Genomic DNA, 12,637 nt, shown 5'->3' with positions numbered 1-12,637 from the left:
TATGATGATCACACTTTTTTAATACTATGAATGTGAATGAGGCCTTGAAGACAATCTCCAATAATAATAATACTAATAATAATAATAATAAAGCGCCTTAAAATAATCAAACAAAACTGGTGAAATAAAAAAAGTGTACATTTCAGTCTTCATTTACATATAATCTTCATGTACACTATTTGTTCAAAAGTTTGGGCTCTGTAAAGTTTATTTTAATGAAATTATTAAATTTATTTTAAGGACACATTAAGTTGATCAAACGTAACAAATACATTTATAATGTAACAAAATATTTATTTTTTTAATAAATGTTGTTCTGCTGAATATTCTAGTCATTAAATAATTCTAAAAATCTTTTTCATTTTCATTATTTCCATAGTAAGAAATTTTTCTTGAGCAACAAATCAGCATACTAGAATGATCTCTGAAGGATCATGTGAAGACTGGAGAAATGATGCTGAAAATTCAGCTTTAAATCACAGGAATAAATTACTTTTTTGAGATGTATTAAATTATAAAACAGTCATTTTAAATTGTAATAATATTTCACAGTTTTTACTGTTTTTTTTTCTTTGATCAAATAAATGCAGCCTTAGTGAACATATGAGACATTGAAAAACATTACAAACAATCTTACCAACCACAAACCTTTGAACAGTAGTGTAGAATAAAATATGAAGTGTCAGTTGTGTCGCACCAGTTTGATGTCAAAGACAAGACATGCAAGAATTGTATGGCTTCAAAAGACATAGTATATAGCGCTTGAATCAAATGTACTAATTTTATGCTGCTTCAATGGTACTTTCTTCTTAGATTTGGTGCTTGACAGCCCTATTCACTTTCATTGCACTGAAAAAGAAAATCAAAAAAAAAAACCTTTAGAAGAAAGTAAATCTGGTTTTGGGACGATGTGAGGGCACGTAAACGGCAACAAGTTTTCATTTAGGGTGAACTATTCCTTGAACGCTACATAATTCAATTTATAAGAGAACAAAGCTAAGCTCATGTGTTAGATGTTTTCTTTGTGGACTCTTTGAGTCCCTGTAATAAGAATAACACAGCACGCATAAGATAAATGCGCTATTGTTCTGCGGTCTGCCTCCTTACAGTAAGATCGCTCTTAAGAGGACGTAAGCCCTTGTACATTACATCTGTTTGTACTTACATTTGATTTGTAAATGGTTGTGATTTTCTGTTAAGCTTAGAGGAATGTTTCCAGATGAACCGACACATTTGATTAACACTAAGTGCTGGGGGGGTGATTGACAGCTCGGGCCGGTGTTCTCCAGGGATATTAGACAGTACCCCGCTAGTGAGAGATTAAACACAGCATCTTTGAGGAACCAGGCCCATTTGGTCCAAGCAGGGACTTGGGTTTGATGGTGGTCTTCTGTTTTGAGGTGTCCTCACTGTTCTCCTCTTTCCATTTTGTTGCATTTCAGATTGGTCCTAATGGATATTATTTCGCAATTGATCCTAACGGTTACGTGCTGCTCCATCCAAACTTGCAACCAAAGGTACTGAAGCATTTTCCCCACCCAAATACCTCAAATATGACATCACCGCACATTTATGACACAGGAAAAGGTTTTTCCTTGTTTGAGATTGGTGTTATTTAACATCTTTAATCTTTGTATCTCTGTCTTTATCTCTATATCCCCCTCCCTTTTTTGTCGGTGTATATGTGCTGTATATTAATGTTCATTCTCACCTACACACACTTATGTGTGTGCTTTTGAATGGCATGTTCACATATGTCTGTGTGTTTATGTGCACATTTATATCAAGCATATGTTACAGAGGACCACATTTAAGTTACGAATCTAGCGTTGAAGTCTCAAATTGATCAATGGTCACATGACAATACAATATATTGGGCCTTAATTTTATTTTAGGGGTCAGGGGTTTGGGGTCAGTAAGATATATTTTGTTTATTTAAAAAAAAAAAGATAATTTTATTTGGTAAGAATGCATTAAACAGATTAAAAGTTGCTGGTAAAAGGACTAACATTTTACTTGTAAACTTTCTATTCATCCTGAAATAAGTATCACAGTTTCCACAGCACAACTGTTTTCAACATAATATTATTAATATTAATAATAATAAATATTTTTTTAGCACCAAATCAGCATATTAGAATGGTTTCTGAAGGATGATGTGACACTGAAAACTGGAGTAATGATGCTGAAATTCAGTTTTGCCATCACAGGAATAAATTACATTTTGAAATATATTATAATAGATAATCTTCTCTAATAATATTGTGCTAATAATTCACAATATTACTGTTTCAGTGTATTTTTGATCAAATAAATGCAGCACTGTTGAGCATAAGAGACCAAAAACTTACCAACCTCAAACTTTTGAACGGTAGAGCAATGTATAGCTGTGTCAATATAATCATATATTAATGTGTTATAGTTAATTTGCTCTCAGTATTGCATTTACACTTCAAGTCATTGTATCAGAATTAATTTAACCTCCCACAGGTTAATTAATGAAGAAGCAGGTTGGTGTGGAAGCCCATTTCCACCACATAAGACAAAAAATACCAAAATTGTGATCAAATAATTATATGATCATAATTTTACATACAGGGTATTAAGTAATAATTATGATATACTAAATCATAATTATGAGATTTAAAGCCTTAATTATAAGATTAAATAATTTCCTTATGGCAGACTATTTTGACTATGTCAGATGTAATTACCTTTATGTCAGAAAACTAACCTTATGTCATCATTTAAGTTTTGTATGTCATACTTATGATTTGTGGCATTTTTTTTTCTTATGTGCCATTTGGTGCAGTTTCAATTTTCTGATTGCAGTGCACTGAATTTTGACATATTTCAATACCCAGCCCTAATATCACCCATTTTTATATATTTCATATCCATTCATGTAAATTTTATAAGCGCATTTTTTAAATCACATACAAAATAAAAGTTTTTGATCACATAATACATGTGTGTGTACAGTGTTATTATGTATACATAAATACACACACGTACAGGTGTTATAAAATATATATACCTATAAGTTATATATAAACAAAGCATATTTTTCTTAAATATATACATGCATGTGGGTGTATTTATATATACATAATACATTACACACATATATATTATGTAAACAAAAACATTTATTTTGGATGTGAATAATCATGATTTTTAATCGATAATATCACATTACAGTTATCTTTCCTGTGACACAAACAGGAAAATCAAGCATCTGCGAGTGATTCAGCTCATATCATTATTGACAAGTGCATCTGACCTCATATGTAAAGCTGTAGATTTAGAATGTACGAACATGCATTTGCGGTGTGTAAACAGGCGCTCATATAGCTTTTTCCTTTTGGATCGGCGCACACAGCCTCTTTGCTGTGTGAGCTTTGCACATAACCTTTGCAAAATTGCCCAAAGTAAGATGACGTGCTTCTGGCAGCGAACCTGCATACATGTTTCTCAATGCAGCTCCACTAAACTTTTTACATACCAGTCTGTTTGCAGGTTCCTTTGATTCTGGTATCCCATCAAACACACAGGCCAGTCTGTATTTCATCGTTTAAACAAAGTATGTGAAAGAGAAATGTGATCATGTGTGTGTGTTCAGGGTCATAGTTTATCCTTGGTCTGGATGGTAAAAGCACCATCCATCACGCAGTCTTAGACAATCCCAGCCCACTATGACAATCTCATAAGTAAACGAAGTTAAATGTATTAAATATGTCATATCTGGTTGGCTGTAGATTAAAAATAGTTTAGACATTCTCTGATTTAAGCTCAAAATGCAATCGCAAAGAATTCAACATGTGCAGGACTGTCACGTTCGGGTACACAGGAGACGTGAGATCCAAAAGCAGTGTGAGATTTATTGGGCAATCCAAAATCAGAGTCAAAACAAGCCGGGGTCGTAACCAAACATCAGTCCAAAACAGAAACAAACAAATAAACAAACAGGATCAAGAACAGGAACTAGAAAACTAGGAACACAAGGAAACCCGGTGATGGAAAGTAAAGACTCCATGCAGACAAACAGAAAAGGACTGGTTAATAAAGGGAGGATAATGACTAACAAGTGAAGACACCTGAGTGCAATTAACAGGAGTGCAATTACTGTGATGAAGGGACAAAGCGAGTGGGAATTGTAGTGCCTATGGTGAGGTGCCTATGGGGAAGTGAGACCACTAGTGGACACCCAGGGAAACAGAGACCAGACAGCGTGACATTACCCCCTCCTCCACGGACCAGCTACCAGATGCTCCACCCGAACCCAAGAAGAGACCAAGGAATACAGAGACCAGGAGGGAGGTGGAGCGGCGGAGGACAAGGGGGAGGGACGGATGGCTAGGTAAAATGGGGAAACAGAGACAAGTGCAAACCTTTCTCTGGGCCAAGGCTCATTTAAAATGGATTATGGATTTAAAGTGGAAAACTGTTCTGTGGTCAGACAAATCAAAATTTGATGTTATTTTTGGAAAACTGGGACGCCATGTCATCCGGAATAAAGAGGACAAGGACAACCAAAACAAAGTTGTTATCAGCACTCAGTTCAGAAGCCTGCATCTCTGATGGTATGGGGTTGCATGAGTGTGTGTGGCATGGGCAGCTTACACATCTGGAAAGGCACCATCAATGCTGAAAGGTATATCCAAGTTCTAGAACATATGCTCCCATCCAGACGTCGTCTCTTTCAGGGAAGACCTTGCATTTTCCAACATGACAATCCCAGACCACATACTGCATCAGTTACAACATCATGGCTGCGTAGAAAAAAGATCTTCAGGGTTTTCAGAAAAAAATTCTGAAAAAGGTGTAATGGTTTGTATAAAAATATTAAGTGGGACAAAAAAAAACCATGAAAAAAAGTGTAATGGTTTCTACAAAAATATTAAACAGGAAAACAGTTTTCAAAATTGGTAATGATAGGGAAATATATTAAAATGGAAATTGGCTACTTTAAATTAAATAAATAGATGAAATATTTTAAACTATTAAAAACCATACTTTTAAACTGTAGTGATTCTGGTACATCTGCTGAAACATGTCAGTGTTATTGCTTAAATGCTAGGTCAGAGAAGTACGATGTTTGCTGTTAAATCTACATTAAAATAACAAAGCTCCAGGTCTTATATATCGAGAATATCAACTTCAGTCCACAAGCCAGTCAAATCAAACATACAGAACACATTTCCATCCTTGGCGTCAGTAAGAACAAATGTTATGACATTCTTCCATCTTGCCTCAAAGTTCCATCCTTCAGCTTTTGGATTAAAAGAAGCGACAAAGACTTGGAGATTTCTTCCACTCCCTGTCTTTCATATGGGAGAGCCTTTGAAAAGATTTCATCGAAACAAACTCGTAACATAACTTGCAAACAATATTATTATTATTATATATTTTTTAATGTGCTCATCTATATCGTTAAAGACATAAAAATGAGCAAAATGCATGTGCCATGACAAACATAAACACCAGCCTTATTGCTCCCAGCGGACTCCATGTGCGGAACAGACTGTGCGATCCGGTCGGTTTTACTTTAGTTTAGTGAGCCGGCTCTGATCACATCTGAAGGCTTGATCTCTCAAGGACAGATGTTGAGATGTGATCTGGTGCAGCCGCAGATTGGCAGGCTGATTGATAGAGACACGTAGGCATGGATTGAATCTCTGAACCGTGGATACCATACTTAACCCAGAGCAGCGCTGATATGCAAACACAAGCCCCTAAACCATGGGGTGCCAGATCTACTGGAAACAGTTCAAAGTGCTCCACCAGTATCCAGCAGTGCAAAACACATGACTGAATTAGTCGGCTAAAGTTAAGAGAAAGCGTCTACTTTGAACGAACTTTGGAGAGTCTATCAAGGAGACTTTGAACACTGCAGGAAGGGCTAATTTGATTTTGACAGTGTAGAAATTGAGCAAACCCTCATAGTATGTCAGCCATATGTTGTCTGCTCGCCAGAGATCGAAATAATTGTGTTCAAACAGTAGGAAGGCCTACACGATGGCAATCGATTTATAGCATGCACTTTTATTTCTTTCAAACGGTCTCATCTATGATGGATTATCGTGTTTTACAATGACGGTATTGTTAACAAGTGTGGTCTCTTTCAAAGCTCAAGTCACTATTTGGCGCCCATAAATAACCCTCTTTCTGTTTCCACTGAAATCCTCTCCATATTTCTCATTAGAACAGGATTCAGAGCCGTCGCCGCAGGCTAAGTAAAAAGCTTGCTCTTACATTCCCTGAGGTGAGACCATGCAAACTGTGGTAGATCCAGTCCGTTCTGTCATAGAAATAGAGTGACTTTGCACTAGTGTTGTAGTATGATATCTAGAATGCCTTCCTAATCGGAATCTTAGAGGCATTGTACTGTAGTTTATATATTGCCAAAAAATCATTACTGAGCATACTGTAGTTTTAGAACCCCTTTGCTATATCACTTTGTACACAACACATATGTACTCAGCAAGAGGAAGAATAAATAAATCCAATCAATTTCTTTCTGCCTTAATTTGTTATATATACTCACACAAATCACAATTCAGACTTCTTTTTCTTGCAATTCCAAGGTTACCTCAGCATTTTTTTTCTGCCCCAGAACAAAACATAAGAAATATAATTGGAACTTTTTATCTCTTGATTCAGACTTTTTTTCTCGCAATTCTGACTGTACAACTCACAACTCAGAAATGCAAGAAGATGAAGTCTGAATTGTGAGAGAGAATTCTGACTCTTTTTCTGGGATTTTCAGACTTTTTAAATGATGAGGCTTTAATCTCACAGGTTTTTTTTTTTTTTTTTGCCCCGGGAATAAAAAATAAAAAAAGTATTTTTTTAATTATTTTTATTTATAATTTATATAATATTTTTATTATAATATTTAAAATGACTTTTTTTATTAATTTTATTTAAATTGTGAGATAAAAGCTGTCTTTTATTATTTTATTTATTTTTAAATTCAAGCTTCCCAAACAATAAAACGTTTTTTCTGGATTCTTAGATCACCAAAATGTTCAAAAGAACTTCTTATTCATTTATTATGTTTTGCAGCAATGAAAAAAAGTCTTTACTGACATTTTTGGCAATTTGATGCATCCTTGCGAAATAAATTAGTATTTATTTTGTTTCTTTCTCTTTTTTTTTTATCTTGCTCACCCCAAATTTTTAAATGATAGAATTTACCAGTCCAACCCTGCTAGTTAAGCTAGTTTAGCAGTCTAGTATGGATTCCAGCACAACAACACAGCATCCAAAACACAGCATATGCTTATGATCAGTCATACTGGTGTTTTCAGCAGAAATATGACTTCAGTAAGTGTGTGTAACGGTTATCAGGAGTGCTAGCATGCCATCTGATGTTTGTTTGCGTCTACAGAATGAGAGTTCATTGAGTTATTTCCTGTCTGGCGGATCAGAAAGATAATGGTTTTTATGTGTTCCAACCATTACCAGATATACCAGAGAGTTCAGCCTACCGTAGCACGTTCAGCTCTCGCATCCAATGTGTATCTCAAACAGTTGGTATTCATGTCATGTGCTTGTAATCTTGAAGGATACAGTAATGATTTTTTCATACAGCAGATCTGTGTTCTCACTTGACCTCCATTTGTAATGCGAACAACAAAAAGATGATTTACTGTCCAAGTGAAAACACACAAGTGAAAAATGAGAAGGAGAAAAGGGAAAGGAAAAATGTTTGCTGAGACGGTACATTGCCTGTCCCACAGTGGCATTATGGGGGAATTGACTGCCTGACATGTTTTACAAATTCTGCTGCTTTTTTTTATCCTGATTGGCAAAATGTATTTGCTTTTTTTACTTGGACTAAAAAACGATTTCCTTTCTAATATTAATTTGTATTAATCTAATACTTGTTTTGTATAACATAGATCCAATTCAAGAGATAATATGATAGGATATCTGTTTTTTGCAATCATTATACATCTGTTTTGTTTCATGTGTTACATGTTTTGTAAAACTGATATTAGCTGTGTGTTTCAGGGTGAGGAAGTGATTTGGGTGGGTCACCAAACTTGTATAAATCTTCTTTTCCTGTTTATAAAAATGGCTGCTGCTTAGTCAACATATTCTGCATGAAAGATATTTGGACTGGCTAAAGATGGTAATTCTTTGATAGCGTTTTAGAATCATAATTTGGCCTCAGGAAGTATGCACATACTTAAAAATGCTTGAATGTCATTGCATTACATAAGATATCAAACCAAGTGTCATTTATTAAAAAAAAAACAACAATAATAATACAACATAGAAAGGCAAATAATTTCACAAAAGGAAGTTTGAGAGGCTTTAAATAAAACAATAAATATACTGTTTAAAAACTTTTGTGAGACTTAGTAGATCACTTTAGGTGAACTGACCTCTACTAAAACAACCTTCCGAAACAGTAATCCAAAAATAGAAATAGGTTATCAGAAATGTATTTATTTATTAAAATTTTATTTAAATGTAACTTTTTAAAAGTATTGACCTTTCTAAACCAACAGCCAAATAAGTGAAATAGTGTCTTATTTATTTATTTATGTTACTGTCTGATGTAATATAGTTATAATAATAGTTTTCAAGTATTGCATAAATGTCCAAATACTTTTAGGGGACATTGATTATTAAGACATTAGTTATTTCAGTTTTGTGTTATTTCAGCAAGAAAAGAACAAGAGGGTATTTTTAACCCGGTGCCACTATATGCGCTGTGCTTCAGATCAGTAGTTGTGTGCATGAGATTATTTTTCAGTGAGGCCTTTTTTTTGCCTTGAGTTCTGTATCTTTCTCTTGAACACTGTAATTAGTGTGATAATGGGGTTAGTCACTGATTCTCAGCGGTGTGCTATTATCACAATCAACGTAAACAGTGACGCCCACGACTGGATGTGTATGCCTGACGCTGGGCATTCCGGCACTATTCAAGCACAGAATATCTTCGCACATGTTAGAAAAGAAATAGTTGACATATTTGCACAGCTTATATAAGAAGTGCCATACATAGTTTTCATCAGTCTCTCTTATGTTCTGCTAGATTGACACATGAAGCAGACACATGTCAGTCATATCTGGGCGATGTGGGGGTCCCCTGGGGGCCAGTAGCGGAGCAGAGGGCGACCCCGACACATTGAAATCCTTCCTCAGTGTCGTCTGTCTCTCATTACGCTCCTGCTTTCATATTCAGTGCTTCCCTTTGATTTCTTTCTCATTTATATGTCCCTCTTCGTTCTTTGTTCTTTCTTTCTGTCCATGTTTCTTTCTTTTTGTAATGGGATTGTTTTGTCTCATGTCATTCATTGTCTCTGTTTTTGATTCTGTCCTCCTCATCCTCTCCTCTGACCGCATTCATGCTTGAACTGCATTTTGCATGTAAGAGTCAGATTGCCTCATTTCACCTTATAATGTTTCTCACATTATAGATTTGGTGTAGGTGTCAGTGTTGTTAATGTGTACATGAGCAATGTGACTTGTAATACATACAGATGAACAAAATCATTCTTTTCAAAAGGGGAAACATTCTTTCTTGGAATTATTTATTACCTCATAAAATGGAGCGAGGCAAGGTTTTTTAAGCAATCTGTATTTTAATATTTGCATGGTTCTTGCTCAGGAACATGAATCATAATTCGACAGCCACATTTAATGAAATAGGTACGCACTGAGACGCAATGTCTCAATTTTATATTTTATGATGTAATACGTTTAGATTTACTCTGGTTAAATCTGAATGTTAAGTTATTTTATATTTAAACTTAGCATAGTTAAATACAGAACACATTCTGTGCATTCTATATTATTCTAAAAATGTGAATGTTTATGAAAAGGAGACAAAGGAGATTACATGTAAATAAAATACTTTTTTTTTCATGAAAGAACTGAGATGAATTATAATTTTTTTCTTCTCTCTGTAGAAGAACGTATTAATCGGATTTATGCCTACATAAATGAACTTTTTAAACACTGTATATTTCTGTAGCTCAATAGAAACTTTCACTGTGATGTATTTTAGACCTGGAGTACATTAACACTCAACCCAAAGCTAAACGTAAACTATAGAGAGAAATATTAACCTAATTCTGTTTCTCTTTAGAACCCCAAATTCCAGGAGCCTGTAACACTGGATTTTCTGGATGCAGAGCTGGAAAATGATATTAAAGTCCAGGTATGGCACAATGTACACATACAAACACAAAACAGTATTCATTTTTTTATTGCTATATTGATGAAACACCTGAGAGGCTTTGATTTCATGTGCAAACACTTGCAGTATGGTGCTTCAATACTTACAAATGCTTACATTTAGGTTACAGAACATGTGCTAAAAAAGGGATGCATAGTTAGCTTAGATAGTAGTGATTTATGATAGCAGTTAACAATGCCTGACCACACAAGTCACTGAGGCTTTTTTTTTTTTTTTTGCACAAAATGAAATGCGTTTGTGGATTAAAAAATTACTTTAGGAGCAGTGATGGGTGTTATACATTACTAAAATTCTATTTAAAACAATAGTGGATTTAACATAAAAATGTATCTAATGTTAAAATTAATGTTTTTAATGTAACTTTCTCCCTTTAAATACTTTGGTCAGTTCAAGGATAATTTTTATAGAATTTGAAAGAATTAACACAGCAGTTTCATATCTATCCTTGTATTGTTCTACTGGTCAACGTTGATGTGGAACTTAGAAAGTAATTTGTAAAAAGTAATGCAATACTTTTTATAGAGAGTAATTAGTGCAGTAATCTAATTGCAATGATACACTAAGATAAGTAGTAGCTATGTAATAATTTACTTTTTTTAGAGTAATTTACCCAACACTAGTGGCCACGTTTACATGCCCCCAAATAATGCGTTTGTAATCGGATTGACGGCTCAATCGGACTGAAAAACGTTCATATAAATGCCTTAATCGATCGATTGAGCTCGATCCGAATGAAATTTCGATTGGACTGAAGGCAGTGGTTTATTCCTCTTTTAATACGATTGAGCATGCATGTAAACACTCAATCGGAATGAACCACAAAATTGAAAGGACTGCGCATGTGCAATGACGCAGTAATAACGTAATGACGTTTGACGCACGGAACAAGCGGCTCTTCCTTTTGAATAAAGTGTTGTATAAATGTGTGTCCTCTCATTATAAAACTCTCCTTTCACTCGGCAACTGTGAAGTGAGCAGGACAGCCTTGTTTTGGAGGCTCATCGAAAGGCAACCCCTTTTCAGGTGCGGGAAGGGGCTTTTTTACGTGATAAATATGAGCAGCACAGCACAGCGGTATGGAAGCACATGGGTAGCGATATTCAATTTGCAATGTAATATGCAAAATGACAATGCAATATGTAAAATGGCAATGCATTTCTGTATTTACATTTACATTTTCCAATACGTTTGGTGCAAAATGAAAATGAAAATTAAATTACATAATTTTCATTTGCCATTTCATACACCAGTTTTAATATGTAAAATGAATACTAATTTTAACGCTTTATAAGTTGCAAAATGAAAATGAAAATGTATTACAGAAATTATTAGATATGTCTAACATATGTTCAAGCAAAAACTGTGGCAAAATTATCATTTAAATGCTATTTTTCTTAAATGCATTAACACTCACAGTCAAGACACTTACGATTGCATTTTCATTCAGTGTCCCGCAATGAATGTAGCAAAATTCAATGTGCACATTGAAAATGCATTCCGAGTCGATCACGTGTCCGCCCCCTCCCACCATGTCAATCACTGCGTGAACAAGGCGGGGCTTGTAGAAGGTCAGAGACTCAAATCTCAAGAAGAGGATTCAAGTGAAAGAACATGGACAAGACCGTTGGTCCGTGTATGTTTTGATCATTTCGGCTTATGGCTTCAATATTACATTCACACTTGTGGGCGGAGCTGAAACGCTCCTTTCATCTGATTGGTCGAATCGCTCCAGCTTCAGCTCGGTCTTTCCATTCTTTCAGGCAGAATAAGAGTCAGTGCGAGTGAAGCACTGTAATGTCTGAAACCACCGCTCACTGTTAATTAGAATAATATTTGAATCAGATGATGCTGGCCACATAATTCGTGCTGCTGCGACTTGCAAGAGACCCTGTTAATTATTTCTAGGTTATAGTATTGTATAAATATTGTCCCACTGATAAAAACAGTGCAAATAGTTCTGTCTCCTTGGATAACAGTGAAGTGGAAATAAATATAGTTAAATTTATGAAATAAAATTAAATAGGATTTTTTGGGTAGGTAAGTCTGGCCAGTTATACAGCAACACGAGTCAGACGAGTCTCAAGATCTGAGCTGAATTTGGTGAAACATTAAAGTTCTAGTCTGTGTCAGTTACTCTCATAATAAATAATAATAATAATGTTACCAGTATTTTTGGTATAAGTTGCATCAGTCCAAAAATACGTCATGACGAGGAAAAAAACATATATAATTCGCATTTATTCAGAACCAAGAGAAAACATTACCGTCTACAGCCGCGAGAGGGCACTCTGGGGTAGGCTACAGGAGCACTGAGCAGCATAGAGCTAATTTTACTATTTTTATTTCAGAAATGTAACAATATTAATTTTTACAATTATTTATTAATGTCACACACACATACCTAGTGCCTTATGACTT

At 34.9% G+C, this 12,637-nt stretch overlaps 1 protein-coding gene across 2 annotated transcripts in view; it reads left to right on the top strand.

Moving 5' to 3' along the window:
* LOC132156297 (voltage-dependent calcium channel subunit alpha-2/delta-1-like) overlaps positions 1-12,637 on the top strand; it is a 97,904-nt gene that overhangs the window by 53,696 nt on the left and 31,571 nt on the right. For both annotated transcript variants that reach the window (XM_059565240.1, XM_059565239.1), the window contains 2 exons: positions 1,443-1,517; positions 10,109-10,180. In XM_059565240.1, the coding sequence (XP_059421223.1) occupies positions 1,443-1,517; positions 10,109-10,180 (147 nt within the window). The remainder of the gene's footprint in view (positions 1-1,442; positions 1,518-10,108; positions 10,181-12,637) is intronic.

The sequence above is a fragment of the Carassius carassius genome, chromosome 13 (assembly GCF_963082965.1).
Source record: "Carassius carassius chromosome 13, fCarCar2.1, whole genome shotgun sequence".
Classification (NCBI taxonomy): domain Eukaryota; kingdom Metazoa; phylum Chordata; class Actinopteri; order Cypriniformes; family Cyprinidae; genus Carassius; species Carassius carassius.
Note: the sequence above shows the minus strand (reverse complement) of the source record. Positions and strands in the feature narration are given on the sequence as shown.